This window comes from Scyliorhinus canicula, chromosome 7 (assembly GCF_902713615.1).
Source record: "Scyliorhinus canicula chromosome 7, sScyCan1.1, whole genome shotgun sequence".
Taxonomy (NCBI): Eukaryota; Metazoa; Chordata; class Chondrichthyes; order Carcharhiniformes; family Scyliorhinidae; genus Scyliorhinus; species Scyliorhinus canicula.
The window spans coordinates 187,768,709-187,792,628 of record NC_052152.1 but is presented as its reverse complement, the minus strand read 5'-3'; the positions used below and the strand labels follow the sequence as shown (position 1 = coordinate 187,792,628).

At 46.9% G+C, this 23,920-nt stretch overlaps 1 protein-coding gene across 10 annotated transcripts in view; it reads left to right on the top strand.

Annotated features, from left to right (window-relative positions):
* The window catches only part of slco4a1 (solute carrier organic anion transporter family, member 4A1), a 210,971-nt gene that overhangs the window by 150,510 nt on the left and 36,541 nt on the right, over positions 1–23,920 (top strand). For all 10 annotated transcript variants that reach the window (XM_038803500.1, XM_038803507.1, XM_038803505.1 and 7 more), the window contains 2 exons: positions 13,820–13,910; positions 22,031–22,152. In XM_038803500.1, the coding sequence (XP_038659428.1) occupies positions 13,820–13,910; positions 22,031–22,152 (213 nt within the window). The remainder of the gene's footprint in view (positions 1–13,819; positions 13,911–22,030; positions 22,153–23,920) is intronic.

Sequence of the window (23,920 nt, the reverse complement as noted above, 5' to 3'; positions counted from 1 at the left end):
CTGTGAAGCCACAGTGCTAATCACTATACTACCATGCTGCCCTTTTAACAATTCATGCTGGATGCTTTCATCAGCACCGTGCGCATACTCATTTTCCAACCCAAGGATATCACCGTCCTATTCACACTGAAATGCTTTTCAAATGAGTGTCTCAATGGAGGCAGTTTACTGCTAAATAGGTGAGAATCTGCTCCACTCAGACCTCGAGTTGACTTTAATAATCAATGGGTTGGGCACCTGTCATCAGTAATTACTGGATACAATTAGCTTTTAGCCATCTGTGTTCTTTTTTCCATATTCAACAACCTGTCAGCTCTGTTGGTGACTTATAGCCAACAAAAACTAATACTTCTTTGCAAATCTATGCTTGCTCTGCTTCAGCCCCAGCGTCCCTGTTTGTATACCCCAAATCCTTACTCCATCCAAACGAGGATGGAAAAACGTTCCTGTTTCTCAACAAAAACATATTTTTTTCCTGTGGTAAGCACTAAATGGATGACAACATTTAAGTTAAGTTAATTAACATTACATTGTTCACTGTACCAAAAAAATAAGCCTTCAGCAATTTGATGTCACTCAATGCTGGTAATGTGTGGCCCTTTAACACAAACCTTTCTTACATAAATACCGAGTGAGGTAATTGTTACTGTATTGAAATCTTTGATCCCATCTCTTTGGAATCACCTCATGATAGGTTCAGGATTCTAAAACCTTTATTCCAAATAATCTGTCTTTTTTTGTATACTTAGTCTAAACTGGAATACACTTTGAAGTATGAAGGATAGTATGAAAACCCAGGAGGCCCATGTAGGTGAATAAATGTGAGTTTATTGTAGACATAGAAGACCGGTGCTATGGCGGCATACGCACAATAATGTCCCGTCAGGACTACCAGAATGCCGCACCCTGTGTGGGCCGGCTTTTACATAGTCTGCTAACGATCCCCAGCTAGTTGGTCTTCTGCTCATGAGCGAGGGAGCTTATAGTCCCCGGGTCTCACTGGGAGAGTGATTAGGGCATCTCCGTGGGCCTGGTGAGGGTTATTACAGATAAGAAGTGTCTGTTAAATATACCATTTTTCTCAAACCGACAGGGGTACCACTCCATGAACGTGCAGCTGGTATGTGACCACGAGGTGCATATCATGCACGTCAGAGCTCGATACCCAAGCAGATGCCCCTCGGCCAACCACGCCAGCAACAGGACCGGCAGCCCACGGTCACGCCACTGGAAACATGACCTACCCCCGCTCTCTCCCTCAGCGGCCACGATGCCTCTTTCCCGATATTTAAAAGCACAAGTCAACCTCGCCATCGGTAATCCCTCCTGGTGGAGGCGGAGCATTGCTGGAGCCCCGGAGAATACCGGGACGGTCCCGTTAACGATATGCCAATGCCGTTTACTGTACGTGCTGCTGTCGATGCCCCAGAGCATGGCATTCCAGCGGGCACCCGGCACCAACCTCGTTTCTCAGCTGACGCCGAATTCTCCGCCCAATCGTGTCTCCCATTTCCGGCGTCGGCCGACGGAGAATCCCGCCCCTTGCTTTTTGGCCTCTTGTGACTATGACATGACTTGCGCCCGTGGATAGCACAGCAGCTAAATCGCGACCCTGACGTTAAACCTAGAAATTCCTCTGGCCATTCTTGCTCATGTCAAGTTGCACTCAAATTCTCTGGAAATCTCTTTTGGAATATAAACAAGCATAAAATAGTGGTAAATCCGGGAAAAACAACATGAAAAGATCAGGCCTAAAAGTGCAGAATCCACACTATATTGCTTCTTAAGCTCCGAAGGTTTGGGCCTCAACTCACTTAATTATTAATCTACATCCATCTGGCACAGCATGTTTAAACCTTAATCAGAACGAATCAAATGTAACTTTTTTTCTGACTTTAAACAGGTTAATTCAACCAGAACATCTTAAGGGTCACAATACCCTGCATTTCTGTGAGATGGTTTCTACTGAATGATTCTTTTAACAGCTTCAATGCTGGATGCTTTCATCGGCACCATGGACATACTCATTCTCCAGCCCAAGGGTATCACCATCTTATTCACACTGAAATGCCTTTCAAATGAGCACACATTGCTTTTCAGTTTTCAACAGGGATTATACAGATGCCAGAAGAATGTATTCAAAGAAATAAACATTACAGTGCATGTTTCACGAGGACTGCTCTTTGGATGGTGTTAAAACACCTCAAAATGACATGCCATCGACTACCTGAATATATGGTTCGATGTCGAAGAGAGTGCCTGAGCAACACAGTCACAGGAAACTCACTTATCAGTATCCATAACTTAGAGGCAGCACTCAGATGTGCCTAGGAACTTGAAGCTGTCAACCATTTCCACCCCAATGCCTGTGTCTATGTGTTTACACTGTGTATTTTGTGTTTGCCCATTACGTATTTTCTTTTCATGTACGGAATGATCTGTCTGAGCTGCACGCAGAACAATTCTTTTCAGTGTACCTCAGTACACGTGACAATAAACAAATCCAATCTAATCCAATCCAGAATGCAGATATTAGTCTGTGTTGCTGACCCAACTAAAGCAGAATTATTATTAAAGTGGAGATCCATTCGGGCAGACAATTGATAGCCAAGGAGATTAAGTGTATTGTACTTGCATGCATAACTCAAAATATTCCACAGTCTCTTACGGCAGTGTATTTGAATTGTGTCCCATTGCTTGTGCTGAGGGGCATCAATACGCATTAAATTCTAGGCCTGGGAGTTTGCAACATGATTTTGAACTTCCAAAATTTGCTATTATCTGAATCACTCAATTGTGCTGCTGTTTGTTAAATGCCCCCGAGTTCCTTTCCCTTATATTTACAGGGCAAGTTCCAAAGTTTGATTTTTGCATTGGTTGCAAGTTATTGAGATCAGTCATGATCTCATTGAACGGCGGAGCAGACTCGATGGGCCGAATGCTCCCACATCTTATGGTCTTGCTTGTTCTGACAAATGTGAAGAGTCCGAACTTTTGAGTGGACAAAAATGCTATTGTTCAGGATCCTGAACTGAAAACATCAGTGTTATTTTTGTGGTCTGTCATAATGTTAGAGGAATCACTTCTGCCTGCACCAGCATTGTCTAGTAATCCCACCTGTAATTCATTCTAACTGGCTTCATCATTCTGGTTGGCTTTACAATGGATGGAATTTTTTGAAAAGATGGCAAAGTTCCAGGGTCTGACTGAAAACCAGGCTGATTCTCTCCAGAAACACAGCTGAGTTTTCGGGCCAGATTTTCTGGCACTTGGCGCACCGAAAATCTGGAGGTGTGGTTTGTGCCGTCGCAGGGCGGAGCCTGATACAGCCAGCAAGGGTATCTTTAGAGGGCATCCCGATTTGCGTTTAAATAGACGTTCCCCCAGCCTCTGCCACGGTCACTGAGGATCCCTTCCAGAAGCTTCAGGGCGTACCCGCTGCCCCCCCCCTCGCCCGACCACTGGACTGTCAAGGGCCACTCTCCCCCCTCTTTACCCCCACCACACATCAGGGGAGCAGCTCCCCCACAATAGAGGAGCGTTACCCCTTTGTCAGAGCCCACTTGGCAATGGCCACTTCTTCCAGGGTGCAAGGGGACAATGCCTGGCTTTGACCCTCAACCCCCGGGGCCGACAGGCACCTCCGCACCCCTGGCGTGGTCATCGTGACTGGTTTTCGCTTTTGAAACCAGCAGCGTTTTGCGCCGGTGTGACAGCGTGCAGCTGGGTGGCGGGTGCGGGAGGGCAGCATGGGAATCCATCATGGGCGGACGCTACGCAGTAAAGCCATTTAAGTAGATTTGAAGTTATTAAAATTGATGGGAGTCAGGGGGCGTGGACCTGATCATGTCACCAGCGAGGTGGGGGAGGGGGGGGGAGGAGGGGAAGGCAGATCTAAGACCGCGACCTTGCCGGCACACATCCCGTTATGGCCCTCTCGTGAGATTTAGCAGCCGTCTCTGAATTTGAGTCCGCAGCGAACGAGCCCCTCTAAATTCCACCCAATGTGTCAGCTGAAAGCTAGCACCATTGACAGCCTCTAAGGATTCACTGCCTAGAATGTAGGATAACACTTGCTTGTAATATCAAATAAGGAGTAGACAAATAGAACAAGAATAATGTAAGTAGTTTGTTTACTAGATTCAGTTTCACTGGCAACTCCTCAAGTAATGAAGTAGTGTTTGACTACGTGCAGCAAGACCTTGACAACATTCAGGCTTTGATGGATTAGTGTCATTTAACATTTGTGTCAGGCTGTAATCCTCTCCAGGCAGAGAAAGTCTAACCACCTCCTCTTGGCATTCCGTGTATTCTAAAACTTGGAAGGGAACTTGCAAATAGGGCGCTGCATGTTCTGTTGTGCCAACTGCCCTTACCCTTCTACATAGTAGAGGAAGCTAATTTGGGAGATGCTATTGTAGAAGCCTTGGTGAATCGCAGCAGAACATCTTGCAGATCGTACATACTGCAGAGACCATGGGCTGAATTCTCCGCCATCAGGATTCTCCATTTGCCGACAGCCCGGGGGTTTCCCGACCGCAAGGGGCTGCCACACAATGGGAAACCCCATTGACCAGTAGGCGGGACGGAGAAACCCGTCTCCTTTTGCTTGTGGTGGAAGGTCTAAATGTTCAAAAATGCCAGTCAAGAAGGCTACTTTTTCTTGGATGGTGTTGAGCTTCTTGAGTTTTGTTGTCGTTGCACTCAGGAACTGAACAACAGAACATGCAGCAACATTTGCAAGTTCGCTTCTTAAGTCTTAGACCACCCTGACTTGAAATGATGTCACTATACTGTCATCTTTGCAGAGAGAAAATCTTGGAACTTGCTCCACAACAACACAGTGGGAGTTCCTTCAATGGTTCAAGAAGAAAGCTCACTATCATCTTCCTGAGGTTAATTGGGAATGAGCAAGAAAAAAAAATGAAATGTCACCAAAACAGGGATATTGCAACCTTCTTCGTCCAAGGAATCAATCTTCGTGAACCTTCTCTGAACTGCCTCTCCTGCAACTATATCCCACCATAAGTAAGGCAAATTAAATAATAAGACGTAGGAGCAGAATTAGATCATTAGGCCCATCGAGTCTGCACCGCCATTCAATCATGGCTGATATGTTTCTCATTCCCATTCTCCTGCCTTCTCCCCATAATCCCTGATCCGCTGCAGGTATTCATTTCACGTTTTTGGACTTGTGTGATACCAAACTTTTTTAAAATAAGAGAGTCGAAGTACTATATATAACTACATCGAAGCCTGATTTTTAACAAAAAGGGAAATGTGATTTACTTGGCTGAACAACTGTTCCATAGCATTACTGTGAGTACATGGGCTACATTTCACATGCCCCCGTCGGGTGTGTTTTGGAGCAGAGGTGGGGCTCACATAAAATAAGACCTGTCCAACCCACCACCTTCCCGATCACCCCAATAATACGGCAAGGGGGTGGGAGGGGAGAAAAATTGGCAGCCCACTCACCAGGTTTAAATAGGTAATTAATGGTCAATTTGTCTTATCATCAAGTTAGTTGACCCTAATGATGTGCTGCTCAAGCCCCAAAATAGATGGTCTGGGCAGTCAGATGGGAGCAGGGAGCCTAATTGCTTTAAAAAAGTTCTTCAATGAATAGGAAATGGGTTTGGGGGGAACATCAGTCTCCCACCCCCCTCCAATTCCTTCCGACCCGCCTTAAACCCCACCCCTGGACCCCCGGTGGCAGGCTCCAACACTCCCCGCTCAAGACCCCGGACGTATCTGCTCTGGGAATCCATGGGCCTTCTTCCTTCTTCTCTTGCAGTGCCAGCCGTTGAATGCTCACATGTTGGCATTGCCTGGGCGGATGGAGCTGCCAGCCAATCCAGTTCGCCGACATCTCCAGAGGGTGGAATCTCTTTCCCAGTGAAAGCCCCGCAGCTGAATTCCCACTTTGCCCTCATTTAGCCCCACGTGGAGTATGTCGGCTCCATTCCGATTTTCATTCCTGGGGGTGAGGGGGAGGGTCTGAGCTGCCCACCCTTAACCACCTCTCCCTACTCACCCTCCCCCCCACCCCATATTATTCTGTACCACATTTTACAGACCTTGGGCGGGATTATCCGCCCCGCCACACCACTTTCTGCCCCAACCCGCCGACGGGATTCTCCGTTATGCCGGCCGGTCAATGGGTTTCCCATTGTGGGACAGCCCCACGCTATCGGGAAACCCCCGGGTGCCGGCAAAATGGAGAATCCCGCTGGCAGAGAATCCAGACCAAGATATCTGCCCCAATCCCAGCAAAGCTTTAGTGGCCACTGGAGGAAGGAATATCACCAAAAATGAAGCAGAAATGCTTTTCGAAGATCCCCTTCCCGAAATCATTCCAGCACTTCTACAACATTGAACTGGATGTGTTCTGCGAAGGACACCGTGGAAATAATCAGCTGATGTTGAGGAAGAAACACATTTGCACGGAATTTATGTTTGGATATTAATACAATTTGTGCTCCCTTATTCAATGCTGGTTATTAAAGCTATCTCCCTCCTCGCAGGTTAATTTGTGTTAAACTTTGGTGTTGAGCTGAGCAGTTATCATCATGGTCTGGTTATATTCTCGGGGAGGGTTAGAAAAAAACAATACCTCAGGCAAAACCTGAAACCTTTGTTACGAGCTGTGATTTTTTAAATTTTTGTTCTTTTTTTACTCTTATGGAATTGAAACTGTTTCTAAACGGATTGAGGTGGATGAATTTGGATGGATCGCAGTCAGAAACTAATGACCCATTGACCTGATCACGAAATAGGGGAATTCAAGAGAAACCACAACTATTCTCTCTGTTCTATTGAGGTTTCAGACACAAAAATGAACAGACTAGGAAAACCAAAGTAGTTGTTTCCAGTAGGAACGCCCACCAGGGTGTGGCGAGGTTCTGCAGCAAACATATCTATCTCTCACGGCATAGAATCCCATGCATGAATGGCCACTTAAATTGGCTGTCCTTGCTCGCTGATCAGACGGCTGAGTTTGACAAACTCTGCAGATTTCGGAAAACCATCCAAATTGGCTTGGCACTATTCCACAATTTGTATTGAGCTGCAGGGCTAGATTGAGCCCTGTACCTGATTATGAGCAATTATGATTGTTTGAAATTGGAAACTTTTGGTTCCCTCGTCACTATGCTTCTCACTGATGCTGACAACAAAATCATTTCTGTGCCACAACTGAGAGTATTCCAAGAACTCGGTTTGAGAGAGATCAATGTGCTCAGCCTCTCTGCCAGCTCCTGTGGTTGAACAAAGCACTTCTAAAGCTTTGCTCCACCGTCCTACTTAAGAAAAATAAGAAATTGAGCTCCATGAGATGCGTCAAGTGCAACAGTGATCTTTAAAGACACATGACATTCTTTACTCTCTTTGCATTTCTAACAGTGAAAATATTGTGGTGTTTATCAATTACTCTAAAGACTTATGCAGAAGGGGTCACATGATGGCGAAAGTGATTAGGATAATTTCTACTGTTAACTCTAGATTGCTGAGCACCTTCCCCATTCTAACTTTCAGTACAACTGTCAGGCATCGTCACCAAATTTATTTTGTGTTGTGCGAATACCTATTGGAAACTGGATTGTGGAAAGTTACATTCATTTCACTAAGATCCTTTCATTCTGTACGGGCAAGACACTCTCATTCCGATAGTCTTAGTGATAGAAGGCCATTGAATAAAGTCACCCCCCCCCCCCCCCTCAGGCTTTCTGTTAATAATGAAAAAAGAGAGTTCAAAGAATGAACAATGAACAGGGGCAGCACGGTGGTGCAGTGGGTTAGCCCTGCTGCCTCACGGCGCCGAGGTCCCAGGTTCGATCCCGGCTCTGGGTCACTGTCCGTGTGGAGTTTGCACATTCTCCCCATGTTTACGTGGGTTTCGACCCCCCCCCCAACAACCCAAGAATATGCAAGCTAGGTGGATTGGCCATGCTAAATTGCCCCTTAATTGGAAAAAGTGAATTGGGTACTCTAAATTTATTTAAAAAACAGAATGGACAATGAACAGGAAAGTTCCTCAATATGATCAGGCATTGTCTCTGCTATGACAAGAAAAATAAACAAAATGAATTAACACGGTGAAATTAGAATTCCCATGCTTTGGAGAACTTGAACATTATCCGACAAAAGACGGTAATTGTGTTTGTCAGACTTTTCGAGGGCTGTGCGGCACACTTCCATATGATTTAAGTAGTTGTGCACTTTAATTATACGAATTCTTCTGAAGTGAGCTCCTGGAAGACCCACGCACCTTATACTTTTCCTTAGCAGGACTGTTTGGATTCGGAATGCGAGTCATCAGCCACCGCTTAAGAATGTAACCAGTGGCCTCCCACCCTCCATCCTCATAGATCCGTGTGTTTCAAACCTATTCAGTGAGGATTGGGGCACAATAGACGAGTCATGACGGGACCCCCAGGTAATTAATCAATGCATCGCTGATGGTATGTTTGACATCACATACTAGCTGCATGTTTTCAGAGTAGTCTTTAACGATTACAGAAAGAGATTTCCTGTTTGAAAGGTACACTTCGTTCTGCTTGTTTGCTGTGAATTTCAGCTCAAATCAGCAATGATGGGATGCTGTATTCTCCTGGTTTTCTTCAATTCTCATCAGAGTAAGTAACTGTCTACTCAATATGGTATTATCCTAACTGTCAGCATTTCAAGGGTTAATGTAGTGCTGAGAGTAGCCACGAGAGGGAGCTACAGTTACAACTATATAAGGCAGTGATAAGACCATAAGACATAGGAGCGGAAGTAGGCCACTCGGCCCATCGAGTCTGCTCCACCATTCAATCAAGGCTGATATTTTTGTCATTCCTATTCTCCTGCCTTCTCCCCTTAGCTTCTGGTCCCCTTATTAATCAAGAACCTATCTATCTCTGTCTTAAAGACACTCAGTGATTTGGTCTCCACAGCCTTCTGCAGCAAAGTGTTCCACAGATTCACCACCCTCTGGCTGAAAAAATCCCCCTCATCTCTGTTTTAAAGGATCGTCCCTTTAGTCTGAGATAGTCTCCTCTGGTTCCAGTTTTGCTTGACCTTAGGGGAGAAGTGTATGCAGGAGTTAGCTAGTGAAGGTCATAAGAGCAGATAGTGTGAGTAAGGTTAGATTATAGTTTATACCAGTAGTGAGATTAGCAATAGTTGAGTGTAGTTAGATGTTATTGATCAGTTGTGTAATCGTAAGGACTACGGGCGGGATTCTCCCAACGGAGTAAAAACCGGAGTGTTTTACTCCGGTGTCGGCACCTGTTCCCAGACCCCTATCCTCCCCCCTCTGTGGGGCTAGCAGGGGTGGTGCGCGATTTATGGGGGTGGGGCCTCGGCGTCAGAGACCCGACGCCGTGTAAAAGACGCGGCACCTTGGGTCCCACGCTTGCACAGTTGGGCCGGCGCCAACTAGCACATGCGCGGTTGCCGTCCTCCCCCAAGCCGACCCACACAAACATTAAATTTTTTAATATAAATTTAGAGTACCCAATTATTTTTTCCAATTAAGGGGCAATTTAGAATGGCCAATCTACCTATCCTGCACATCTTTGGGTTGTGGGGATGAAACCCACGCAGACACGGGGAGAATGTGCAAACTCCTCACGGACAGTGACCCAGGGCCGGGATTCGAACCCGGGTCCTCAGCACCATAGGCTGCAGTGCTAACCACTGCGCCACCGTGGTGCCCCTGACCCGCACAAACATGGTGGATAGATACGGGCTCGCCGGTGGAAGAAAGGAGGCCCATCAACAGAGAGGCCGGCCCGCCGATTGGTTGGTCCCGATTGCATACCAGGCCACTACGGAGGGCCACCCCGGGGTTGGGACCCCTTCCCCCCTCCCACAGGTCGCTCCCGGCCCCTGAATGCCCCAGGTCCCGCCGGCCTGGCAGCAGGTTAGAATGGCACCGGCGGGACTGTCATTTCTTCGCCGGCTGCTCAGCCCATCCGGGCCGGAGAATCGGCGCTCACCGTTTGCGCCGAATCTCCGAGCGGCCCGACGCGATTCCCCCGGCGTTGGTTTCGGGATGGTGGGAGAATCGCGTGTGGGGGTCGGGGCGCATGGCGCGATTTGCGCGGCGCCCCGGCGTGGGGGGGGGGGAGAATACCGCCCTACATGTCGAATCCCAGTTGAGCAAAGTAAATAAAATCATAGTTTTGTTTAAGTTAAAGCTCTGCCAACCATCCTGAAATAAGCAATACAAAGAACACCACACTCAGTAAGCACAGTAATTTACCTACATATATCAGGCAAGCAATTATGCCAGAAAAGTCTCTACCTAGTAACAGAAAATGATTTGCAGTAAGAAACTGGTAAGTAAGATCTTCAAAGTATAGCCAATATTGTATTCAATAATTGGCCACAAGTCCCTCTCCAGTATCTTGGGGAACCTATATCTCACTTGTCCTGAGCTTCCCTCCACACTTTTTGGGTTCATGTAGAGCAAAAATCACTTTTAACTTTGGAGTCGGAATTGAGTGTGATTCCAGAGCAAAGTGGAGTGGAACTTATTTCTCTGAAAAGCCACATTCTGCATTGTTCTGGGATCACAGATTATATGCACTACAGCCTGTGGAGTGAAGTCAAACTGCATCACAACAAAGCTATACTCGCACTTTGCATGCACCCTTCGAGATTACTAACTCCAGAAAGATCAGGAAACTCCATCTTGTTTCTTATTTTGGGCTAAAATTATCATCGCCTTTCTTACTTCTGGACTTGACTCCTCCAACATATTCCTGGCCAGTCTCCCATTTTGTATCCTCCACTGAGGAAGTAGCAGCAGGACATTTGGAAAATCATAAAACAATCAAGCAGATTTCACATGATTTTATGGAAGGAAAATCATGTCTGACAAATTTAATAGATGTAACCAGCAATGTGGATAAAGGGAGCCAGGAGATGTTGGGTATTTAGATTTCTTTCCATAAGTTTCTACAAGTTAAGATTTGATTTGATTTGATTTATTGTCACATGTACCGAAGGACAGTGAAAAGTATTTTTCTGAAGCCGAGGAACGTACACAGTACGTACATAGTAGACACAAGAATAATCAACAGGGGACATTGACAAAACAGTGATTGGTTACAGTGCGGAACAAGGGGCCAAACAAAGCAAATACATGAGCAAGAGCAGCATAGATCATAGAATTTACAGTACAGAAGGAGTCCATTCGGCCCATCGAGTCTGCACCGGCTCCTGGAAAGAGCACCATACCCAAGGTTAACACACCCACCCCATGCCCCATAACCCAGTAACCCCACCCAACACTAAGGGCAATTTTGGACACTAAGGGCAATTTATCATGTCCAATCCACCTAACTTGCACATCTTTGGTCTGTGGGAGGAAACCGGAGCACCCGGAGGAAACCCACGCACACACGGGGGAGAATGTGCAGACTCCGCACAGACAGTGACCCAAGTTGGAATCGAACCTGGGACCCTGGAGCTGTGAAGCGATTGTGCTATCCACAATGCTACCGTGCTGCCCGTGCTGAATAGTGTTCTTCCAGGGAACAGATCAGTCCGAAGGGGAATCGTTGAGGAGTCTTGTAGCTGTGAGGAAAAAGCTGTTCCTATGTCTGGATGAGCGAGTCTTCAGACCTCTGTACCTTCTGCCTGATGGAAGGGTCTGGAAGAAGGCAATTCCTGGGTGGCAGGGGTCTCTGATAATGCTGTCTGCCTTCCTGAGGCAGCGAGAGGTGTATACAGAATCAATGTGGGGGTGGCAAGCTTGTGTGATGCATTGGGCTGAGTTCACCACAGTTTCTTGCGATCTTGGACTGAGCAGTTGCCATAACAAGGCTGCGATGCAGCCGGATAGGATAGAGCTCATTGTGTTGGGGTAATATATTAACATGGATGGAAACCTCCTTATCCCAGCAAGGAGATAGTTGCATTTGAGGCAGTTCAGAGAAGATTTACAGGGTTGATTCCTGGGATGATATGAGGAAAGGTGAAGCAGGTTGAGCCTATAATCATTGGAATTTATAAGCATGAGAGGTGATACAATTGAAACACATGAGAATTTGACGAGCCTTGACAGAGTAAGTTCTGAGGAGATGTTTATCCTCAAAGGGAATCTAGAACTAGGGGGCAAATTTTCAGCAGAAGTGGTGACCAGTTAAGACCAAGAAGAGGAGGATTTTTTTTTCTCTGAGGTTCTTGAATCTTTGAAATTCTCTTCTGCAGAGAGCTGTGGAGGCTGGATCATTGAATATATTCAAGGCTGAGATAGATGGATTCTTGAACTATATGTGAGCCAAGGGTTATGGGGAACATGCTGGAAAACACAGTTGAGACCAAGATAAGATCAGCCATGAAATTATTGAACGACAGAGCAGGCTCAGGGGATCATATAACAAACTCCTCCTCCTGTTGCTTTTGTTTTAATAAACTTGAGGTGATTCAAGAAATCTGCTATCAATCTCCTTGCTCGCCGCAAGTCCCATTCATCCAACACTCCTGTACTTGCTGACCATTGTTGGCTGCTGGTCAGGCAATGACTTGAATTTACATTTTTTATTCTTGTTTTCAAATCCCTCCAGGACCCCATCCCTCTCTATCTCTATAATCTCCTGCAGCCCCACGATCCTCTGAGATATCTCAGCTCAATAACTTCTGGCCAAATGAGCATTCCCAGGCTCCATCATTAGTGGCCATTCATTCAGTGACCTCCTGCCAAAGCTCTGAAATTCCCTTACTTAGCCTGTCTGCTTCCCCTTTCTCCTTTAAGATGCTCCTTAAACCTTAGGTCATTTGCCCTAACATCCCGTATGTTGGTCAGTGTCAAAGTTTGCTTCACACCACTCCTGTGAAGCACCTTGGGATGTTTAATTACATTGAAGACGCGATATAAATGTAAACTCTCGCTGTTGTCAGGATGTATGTTTCTGTAGAATGAACAACTGGATATCGTCCATATGATTTTGAAGTTGATTAATTGACAAAAGGCCTTAGCATTGAGGTGTTGAGACAAAATAATGCCTGTTAGTGCACCCAAAATGACATTGATTTTTGGGTACCAAATTTTAACCCATGGTCTACAAGTGACATAGGCCCCATCGATCGATACTTCAAAACCAAGGCGATATGATAATAATAATAATCGCTTATTGTCACAAGTAGGCTTGAATGAGCCCCCAAGTCGCCACATTCCGGCGCCGGTTTGGGGAGGCCGGTACAGGAATTGAACCCGCGCTGCTGGCATTGTTCTGCATTACAAGCCAGCTGTTTAGCCCACTGTGCTAATCCAGCCGCATATGATGCTGTTGACTTGGTTGTTTGGGTTTTATAGGCCTGGAGGTTTGGAATGGGCTGTTCTCAGCATTGTTTATTTTAGCAACTTCAGATATATGTCATTTAAAGGCAACGTAGATATTTTTTTTTAACGTGACCCCCAAAGGCTATGTGGTATGAATCTGTTGTCCAGAAAACAGGCCAAATAGAATTGGATCGTATCCTTCACAGCTAGCAATCGTGACAGAGGAAATGTGGTGCGAATGCAAGTTTTGTGAACAGATTTGGAGAATAGTGGCATTTGGGGTCAATGTATCATTCATATTTGTTGTCATATTTGTGACAGAAGAATGCAGACATGGTTGCATTCCAATGATCTAATGGGAGTGAAGGAAAAGAATATGGAGATTGTGTTCGTTTAGGAGAAGGAATCCCTTTGGGAACCTTTATTAGGCAATGACTTGAGATAGAAACAGACTTGGAAAATAAATGAGAGGCTTTCAGTTGAGCAATATAGTGTGCATCTGTAAGAACTGAGTAATGTGCTTTTTGCTTTTGTTTCAAGGTATTTTCTACACGGCAGCGATTATTGGTCCGGCAGCTGGTTACTTACTCGGAGGTTTTTTCCTGAAGGTCTATACTGAGATCAACACTAAGTGAGTTGCAGTTTCTGTTCTGATTTTTTTCCCAAGGTCAATGCATTTAAGGTGTGGCTTATAATCCAGAACCCCTTTGAGAATTTGATTTTGTCTTTGCGCACGCGTGGACTTTGTTTCAATTCTGAGACTGTTTTACCAATCCCTACAGATGACATTTTTCTGACTGCTTTCAAACATTTGGACCCTCACATACCACAGCAAGGCAACATTTTGATCAACATGCTACTGAAAAATAGAGGGCGCGATTCTCCCAAAACGGGAGAAATCGTAAAGCTGGCGTCAAACCCGGGCGGGTTTTACGGCAGCGCGCCTCTTCCCGACCGGGGACCGATTCTGGTCCCCGGTCGGGGCTAGCAGCCCGACGCCGTAGGCTCCGGCAAGACGGGCTTAACGAAAATCGTTAAGCCCGCTTGCCGGAGTTAGCGCCGGCTGACGCGTCATATGACGTCAGCCGTGCATGCGCAGTTTGGAAGACTCCAACCCGCGCATGCGCGGGTGACGTCATCGCGTTTTTGCGCTAAACCCGCGCATGCGCGGGCCGGGTTGCCCCTCAGCCGCCCCGCGAATGGATACTGCGGGGCGGCGGAAGGACAAGTAGTGCGCGGGCATCGGGCCCGCTGCCCGCGATCGGTGCCCACCGATCGCGGGCCCATGGCACCCTTGGCACGGCCGTGGTACGGCCGTGCCAATCAGTGCCATGGTTATTAATAGCGAGTTAGTCACGCCGTTTTTACGAACGGCAAGACCAGGTGTGTTTGCCGTTCGTAAAAACGGCGTAAAGGGCTGGGACTTCGGCCCATCTAACAGCTGAGAATCGCTGCCGGCCATAAAAAAACGGCGGCAGCGATTCGGGTCGGGACTTCGGCGGGGGGGGGGGAAAATAGCGGGAGGGCGGAAAAAATGTCGGGAAGGCCCTCCCGCTATTCTCCCACCCGTCGTGGGGGGGCGGAGAATTTCGCCCAGAGTTTTTCCCCCCCCTGTTGCTTTCTCTTGTATTCCTATTTTTTTGCATCCATTTTCTCTTGCATCACTGCTCCTCAAGGCTTTGACGCCGTGCTGTGGTTCAGTTCCCGAGGTGCTTCCTAGAGACCATTCTGCTCGTTGAGCCAAGATAATGTCCGGCTACTCTTTCCTCGGAGCTTCACATCTCAGCCAGATCCTGAATCAGATACTCCCCTCATGTCCAGACAATGATCAGATCCAGAAATTGAGGTCCTCCATAGCCACTGCCCCGAAAGAAGCAAAACCTCTGCTGCACTGCCATAATGAGCTGCTTCAATTGGGTTCCCTGCCAAAACATGTTGCAATCGCTTTTTTCTGAAGCCAATTTTGTGTTCTTTGCAGTGAGAAAAACAAAAGGCATTTCACGATTTCCACTTGCTAGCATAAAGAACTCCCAGGGAAAAAAGAGCATGATTAAATGGTGCATGAAGCCCCTGCCATCTGCTCCAATAACTCCATTCCAACCCGGACCCAGTGATTCACCAGTGTCCATTGGTTGCCTGCACTCCTCACATGGGTTAAGATAGCACGAAGTTGAGATCTATAAAGAGTAGCTTTTGTCACATTTCAATACCTGTTCCACGGCGAGTTAATTGATGCCAGGGCAGGACAGTGGGACTGGGGCTCTTGATGGACAGTTGTCAAAAAATACTTCTATATAAAAACTGATCAACATGTGAACTAGATCTCATTGTAGATTATGAGGTCAAGACACTTGCAATAATTTAAGAAATATTTGGATTCTCCAATGGCCTGTATTCAGGATCTTTCAGTATGGATGAATTAAGTTTGAGCAAATGGCCTTTCATGTCTGAAATTATAATTATGAATTCAAACTATGGACCTGGTATTTTACCCCAGCAGATGAGCCAGTTATTTTGGATAGGTTCCGGTTTAATAAGAAACCTTCTAATGTATCATGCACCATCTCCGATTAGATTATTTTTTCTATTTTACTGAGGGTATAAATTTCTCTTCACTTTTTTTTGTCCTTTGTTACCTTCTCAGCGGGCTATGCACGTCACATGACCATCTCTTGGGCTTCAGGCAATGCTGTTCTCGAGTCGGAAAAGTGACTTGGTAGATGATATCACTCTCATTGTTTGTTTTCCTTTCCCATCCAAAAGCAATTGGGCAAGAAAATCATGTCGGCATGGGAAAAAGCTGAGCTGTTTCAAACCATAGAATTCTTACAGTGCAGAAGGAGGCCAATTGGCCCATCAAGTCTGCACCGACCTCTGAAAGAGCACCCAACCCAGGCCCACTCCTCCGCCCCATCATCTAACCTGCACATCCCCTGGATGCTAAGGGACAAGTTAGCAGGGCCAATCCACCTAACCTGCAGATCTTTGGACTGTGGGAGGAAACCGGAGCACCTGGAAGAAACCCACACAGACACGGGGAGAAAGTGCAGACTCTACACAGACAGTCACCCAAGGCCGGAATTGAACCTGGGTCCCTGGCGCTGTGAGGCAGCAGCACTAACCGCTATGCCACCATGCCCACTTCCTTGATACAGCCTGTTTGAATTTTGCCTTGTATGTTATATAAATCCGAACACAGCCAGTGTGTTATTCTCCCCAACTCAGTTTCCCCCTTTGCCTCAAAACGTCTTGATGGTTTCTGAGACGTTTCCTTGGCTACATTCTTAAAACTGGTAAAATTATAAACAAGAATGCCCTCTAGTGGAAGTGGAACGCACAGTTATCATGCCGAGTCGATGCTGTTTCAAACCAGAAATCGATTCTACTCCCTCTGCCTCCAGCTGGTGAGCAATTGTAGTCATCGTTTCATGCAGATCAATGTCCAATATCTTGGCAACTGTCATGATACCTTCCTGGAAATGTAATAGAGTTGGAAAATTGGGCTGGACTTCACCATTCTCCTTGACATTGACCACAGGCAGCCCACCCAATCAAAGTCCTCATCCGATTTTCCTGCAGTAGAACCCGTGTACAATCTCACCCTCCGCTGTGCCGGTACTTGCACCATCCTTGTGTCAGACTTACTGACACTGGGGCAACGAGGCTGATTCTGATCCCAGGAAGGGTTTCTTTCACCCTCTTGCCTTTCACACGTGTCCTCATGCACTTCTCAAGAAGGCAAATTGAGAAACAGTTTGTAACCTAAGACCAGCTGTGAATTGTTCACATGCTTTCCTCTGACAAGCACCATGGGTGGTCAACTATCCCTCGATGCGAGGGTGACGTTTACATAGTATTGTGAGTTTCTGCCATAGGTCTGCATGTGGTGAACATTTGAAATCCCCATTGTCAGGGCAGCACAGTGGCGCAGTGGTTAGCACTGCAGTCTCACGGGGCCGAGGTCCCAGGTTCGATTCCAGCTCTGGTTCACTGACCGTGTGGAGTTTGCACATTCTCCCCGTGTTTGCGTGGGTTTCGCCCCCACAACCCAAAAGGTGTGCAGGGTAGGCGGATTGGCCACGCAAATTGCCCCTTAATTGAAAAAAATGAATTGGGTATTCTAAACTTATTTTTAAAAAGTAATCCCGATTGTCCCTAGCTTTGCGATAACCTTGTCCAGAGACACAGCAGCTGACTGGGACTCGGCTGAGTCCTGGGATCCAGCAGCCCCCTGACTGCTGCCTCCCTTGGATGTTCCTGCCACCTCCTGATGTGCATCAGCAATTAAGTGGTGTTCACCAGATTGTGCTCCAGATGCCTAGCCACTAATATTGCCCACCGAGGTGTGTGTCTGTGCGCTGGTGGAAGGTGTGGGTGAGAGCTAAACAAAAAAACAAAGAACAAAGAAAAGTACAGCACAGGAACAGGCCCTTCGGCCCTCCATGCCCGTGCCGACCATGCTGCCTGATTAAACTACAATCTTCTACACTTCCTGAGTCTGTATCCCTCTATTCCCATCCTATTCATATATTTGTCAAGATGCCCCTTAAATGTCAATATCGTCCCTGCTTCCAGCACCTCCTCCGGCAGCGAATTCCAGGCACCCACTACCCTCTGTGTAAAAAAACTTGCCTCGTACATCTACTCTAAACCTTGCCCCTCGCACCTTAAACCTATGCCCCCTAGTAATTGACCCCTCTACCCTGGGGAAAAGCCTCTGACTATCCACTCTATCTATGCCCCTCATAATTTTGTAGACCTCTATCAGGTCGTCCCGCAACCTCCGTCGTTCCAGGGAGAACAAACCAAGTTTATTCAACCGATCCTCATAGCTAATGTCCTCCATACCAGGCAACATCCTGGTAAATCTCTTCTGCACCCTCTCTAAATCCTCCACATCCTTCTGGTAGTGTGGCGACCAGAATTGAACACTATACTCCAAGTGTGGCCTAACTAAGGTTCCAAGTGTGGCCTAACGACTGCGACGCATCGTCACTGTTCCCCTCAGAGTTCTCCTCCGAGATGGTCTCTTGGGTGGTGGGGACACGGCTCTGGTGATCCTACAACTGTGTGGTGCCCGGCAGTTTGTGCCTCAGAAGCCTGTCCACTAATGTTGCTCACCCAGGTGTTTGTCTGCACTGGTGGGAGGTGGGGATGACAGCTGTGACGCCTCGATGATGGTCTCCTTGGAGCTCTCCTCCAAGGTGTTCTCTTGGGTAGTCAGGGGGGCAACCCCAGGGGGGTGCTGGGTACCTCGGATGTCCTAGCCCCATCAGATGGAGATCCTGTGAAACAATGGGCATGTGGTCAGTGAGAGGGAAGGATAATTTTGTCTGACGTGAATGACTCACTTGAGACAGGTCATCTGGGTGAAGGGGCAGTGGATCCTGACCTCTGCGGCGCAAGCCAACCTTGCTGCCGGTGACTGCTCTCTCCTCGATCAACCCCATGACCTCCAGGGCCCGTTCCTCAAAGTGGGTGAGGAGTCTGTTGTCCTGAACTTCACCCCCATCTGGGCTCTTTCACACCTATTATGGACTAACTTCTCCTGTGGGGACAGAGAGCGGGCATTGTGAGTCATGTGCTTCCTGCATCGGGGAGGGGGTGGGGGGTCTATGGTGGGTGGGTGGCATGTCTGGGCACAGCACCTGGGCATGGAAGGGTTGTTCTGTTGTGTGCCAGGGTATGCTAGGGCACAAGCGCAGTTATCGGATGTGGGGGAAGTTGTGCGAGGTGCCAGCTGCTGACTTGGTGAGGGGTGGGTCAGGAGAGGGTGGTTGGAGGTCTGGTGAGTGCCAGACAGAGAGCCGGTGTTAACTTACTCTTGAAGGTTGGCGGAGATCGTTGGTCTTCTTCCTGCATCGTATGGCAGTCCTTCTGGTCACACTGACCGCCGTTTCTACTGCCACCCAGGTAGCATTAGCAGCCCTGCTGCTGGTCCTCCAACCCCCTCGGGGGAACAGATGTCCCATCCCGAATCCACGGTGTCCAGAAGCCTGGCCAGGTTGGCTTCGCCAAAGCGGGTTGCAGGTCTGGATGGCGCCATGCTTCTGTGCTGACTGGGAGTGAGATGTGAGGGAGCGCTTACAAGCAGCTCCCCTTGTTAGTGGGGAGTTGCTGAGGCTCAAGTCCTGTGAGTCAGATGGCGAGGGAGCCAATACTGGTGTGAAGCTCTTGGGGGCTCATTTTCGGCACTAAGTGCCATTAAAAATGGGCTGCAATCTCGCCAACACGGCTGCCTGGAAAAACCCAGCCTATCGCGCCCAAATTGACACTTAGAATTCTTTCTGTTAAATCGCGTCCAAAAAGAGAATAAAGCCTTCTATCCTTGACATTGAATGGCATTACCATCATCTAATCCCTTGCTATCAATTCCCAGGAGGTCACTATTGACCAGACACTTATGTGGGCCAGCCAGATAAATACTGTGGCTATAAAAGCGGGGGTGGGGGGGGGGGGGGGGGGGGGGGGGTGGGGGTTGGGGGGGGGGGGTGGGAGGGGGCTGGACATTCTGTGACTTCATATGGATTATACTGCCATGTTCCTGGATGAGTGCAAACCACAAAAAAAAACAAAGTTGCTTGACACCATCCAGGCAAATGAGGAATATTCCACCACACCCTTGACTTGGAAATATGTTGCAGACCTACATCGTCCCAGAGCTCACTGTGGGGGTTCGTTCACCACATTGACGACCGCAGTCTAAAAAGGTGACTCACCACCAACTCTTCAAGGGAAGTTAGTGATGGGAAATCATTGCTGGCCCTGCCAACAGCACTCGCACCACATGAATGAAAAAATTAAGGAACAACATTATTGTGAAAATGAATTTCCACTTGCTTAATTGAATCTCACTGCCCTCCTCAAAAAAAACAAGAGCGTGGGTGGATGGTGAAATAAATTATGCATATCTTCCCTTTTGTGTTCTGGCTTTTTGTGAAAATATTTTGATTTGTCATTCTTGGGTCCAAATTAGATGACCACACTATTTTCCATGCTGAATTCCGTCCATCAGTTTTTCCCACTGATTTAGTCAGTCTCTGATCCTTTACCACTTCCAGTTCATATCTCCACAATTTGCTCCTAACAGAGTCATCTGTAAACTTGGACAGACACCATGGACAGCATGGACACCAATCATCATCTTACAGCCATCAATGTTAGCGATCTCCTCAAAATAAAATGGGATAGATTAGTGAATACATGAGCTGCCCTAACGCTCTTTGGTTGACTTGTATTTGTCCAATTGCTCCGCTACCTTGGCCTTTGTTGTGGGGATTGAGGAAATGTGTAGAATATCAAACTGTACCAGTATGTGTAGGGCAGAAAGTGTCCAAGCCAATGAGATTTTCTGTCTCCGAGTTACAGCAAGGACACCGAGTATTTATATCAGCAAACACTTTTCTTACACTCGCAGTTTTTTTTCCCCTCAGATACAGTTAGGATAGCTTCAGCCGTCAATCTTAGCCCAATTAATCTTAACTCAGTTAGTCTTGATCTAATTACTCTTGACTCAGTTAATCTTGGCCAAATTAATCTTGACCCAATGAATGGCCGTATGTGTATTTCAGACTTATTGGGGCAACCTAACGGAAATGAAACAGAATCCCCAACGAGAGCGTTTAAACGACAAAGCAAAGTACAGCACAGGATCATGCCCTTCGGCCCTCCAAGTCTGTGCTGATCATGATGCCCTAACTTTAACAAAAACTCTTCTGCCTTTACTTGGGTTTAGCTGGGTGTTTCCTGGCGCTCGCAGGGCTGAGAAAGACCCCGCGGTTCACGCCCATTACCAATGTTACTTCACCCTGAGGATACAAATTCCACTTGGTTTATAAACATCCTTAAACACAACTCAATTGTACTACTGGCCTGGATTTTCCAGCTATCCCTAGATGGGTTTTCCATGGGCGGAGAAGGCTGGCGTTTGGCCACCGGTGGGGCCTTCCAGTCTCATCGAAGTCAATTAAGTTAATTCTGTATTGTTATTTCTAAAATTCACAGCACTAAAATCCCAAAAGGTACATTTTACCAGAGTTCTACAATGAGTGGTGAGAACGACATTACCCTAAATTCAGCGTATAGGTTAACCCCATTTTTTCAAACCCAATAATCATGCTTTGCCAATATGTACTCATCATATGCTGACCCCCACTTTTTAGCCCCACAGGCAATGCTTGTGTCGGCCTTAACTTGCCACCCCACCAATGGATATTTTACTTACTGGTACCTTATAACAGGGTGCAAGGGGTGAAGCAGACAATACGGGCTATGCTGCAAAGATATGCAGGAGTTTAATACTCGCCCACTGTTTACATTGGATGCGATGACATTCCAAAATGGTGATCGCCCAAACGAGCAGTTCTCGGTTATACTTGGCGTTTTTGGAGGGATTTTTCGAGGCTTCAACTTTTTCGCCAACATGTGTGGTTTCTAAAAGTTAAGGAATGCTGAAGTTAGAGATGATTAGTAATTTGGTAATTGATTCCGCATTTACTGCAATACATTTCACTTCGCCAGCTTCCACTGTACAAGTTGGTATCTGCACATTATGTCTGTGATTCGCAATTGTCAAAAGGATCAAGCTATCAGTTAATTCTGAAAGGCATTCATTGATGACCTGGTTACTTTCCTTTCTAAACGTAGGCTCGATCTAACTGTCTACAACTTTCATAAATATTTTATATGCCATGAAAATGTCCTCTCTCGTTTGAGTCATTATGTAAATGATTTGAAACTTTGTCAATGCAGGATTAACCTCACCCCTGAAAATCCCCTATGGGTGGGAGCATGGTGGATTGGATTCCTTGGAGCCGGAGCAGCTGCGTTCCTCGTATCTATCCCAATCCTCGGTTACCCTCGGCAACTTCCAGGTACTGGATCCATGACTAGAATTCATGCTACAAAATGTTAGTTTGCTATAGCTGAATGTATTTCCACATAACTAATTTGTGGCTATTGTAATTGTTGTGTTTGTTTAATTTTAAATAGGTTAATTGTCATTAAAGTATCAAAGTAGTTTTGTACATTAAGCGCTGGCCAATATCATACATGATAATTTTGAGGTGCTTATCATACTTGGAAAAGCAAGATGTTGAGGGGTGATTTTTTTCTTCTCTTTTTTGTAAGTTGGTTGGAGAATATTAAACAGATATGTGTGTACTGATGATTGCAAGATTTCACCAACATCCTGAGAGTTAACATTGACTAGAAATTTAACTGAACCAGCCAAATAAAGAGTATGATTACAAAAGAAGATCAGAGGCTGGGAGTTCTGCAGCGTGTCACTGGCACCTGCCGCTCAAAAGCCTGTCCACCAGCTGCAAGGCCAAGTCAGGAGTGTGACAGAAAAGACTCCATTTGTCATGATGAGTGCAGCTCCAAAACACTTAAGAAGCTCAACACAATTCAAGGCAAAGCAGCCCGTCCGATCAGTACCCCATCCGTTATCCAACACTCCCTTCACTCTGACATACAGCAACAGAGGTGTGTTCAATCTACAAGATTTAGGAAGGTAACGTGCCAGGGTGTGTTCACCAGTAACTTCCAAAGTTTCATCCTCTACCCCCTTAAAAGAACAAGGGGAGCAAACACATGTGAACATCACCACCTGCAAGTTCCCCTCCAAGCCACACGTCGCCTTGACTTGCAACTGTATTGGCGTTCCTTCACTGTCACTGGGTTAAAATCCTGAAGTCTGTTCCTAACAGCACTGTGGATCTACCTACGCCTCAGGGACTGCAGTAGTTCTAGAAGGCACTCAACACCACTTTCTTGGGGGTAATTAGGGATGGGAATAAATGCTGGTCTTACCAGCAACGCCTACATTCCATAAACCATTTTTTAAAAATCCCTCAATAATAGACCCATCAAGTGTTGCTTGGAACATGTGAAACCGTGCTTCTGTTACAACAGTAATTTTTCCTTTATTTGAACTGATTTACTCTCACAAAGATGTCCAAGATTGTTTCTATGAAGCCAGCAAATATGTTGCACATGTTTCAATACTGCCTAGTCCTTCAATACTTCGTCTGCTAGGTCGGCAGGGTGGATTTACAGTAAGCTCCATTAGAAGCCTTGTCTTAGGGACTGAGACCAGGGGGGCAATCAAACGGCCTCGTCACGCTCGATTTGAGACCGTTAAATCATGAGATTTGCGACGCTTGGATCGCCTCGCGAGTTCTGACGAAATCTTGCGCGATGTCACGACCTGGGTCTCTTCGTCACAGGTACTTGGGGGTTATACCAGGCAATTGGAGGCCTCCAGGTGGTCGGGCTCCGCGCAGGCTGGTACCCTGGCACCACCAATGCATATGGGGAACCTTATTACTGCCAGCATGGCACTACCAGGGTTCCAGGCTGACAGTGCCAAGGTGCCAGGTTGCCCGCGTTGGGGTTCGGGCCCGGGGCGGTGCCCTGCCCTTATGAAGTGAGGTGAGAGGGGTTTTGAGGACCACCTAATCGATAGGTTGGGGTGTTGTGGGGGAGACCAGAGGCCACGGTGAAGGGGTCGTGAGATCGACACGGCATTTAAAAATGGCGCCCCGATCTCTCATTGCACTGACGAGCTGAGCTCATCAGTGCAGCAAGTGAGGTGAGTGCGGCCTTGACGGAGTGTTCCTCTCGGAGGCCCCCCACGTC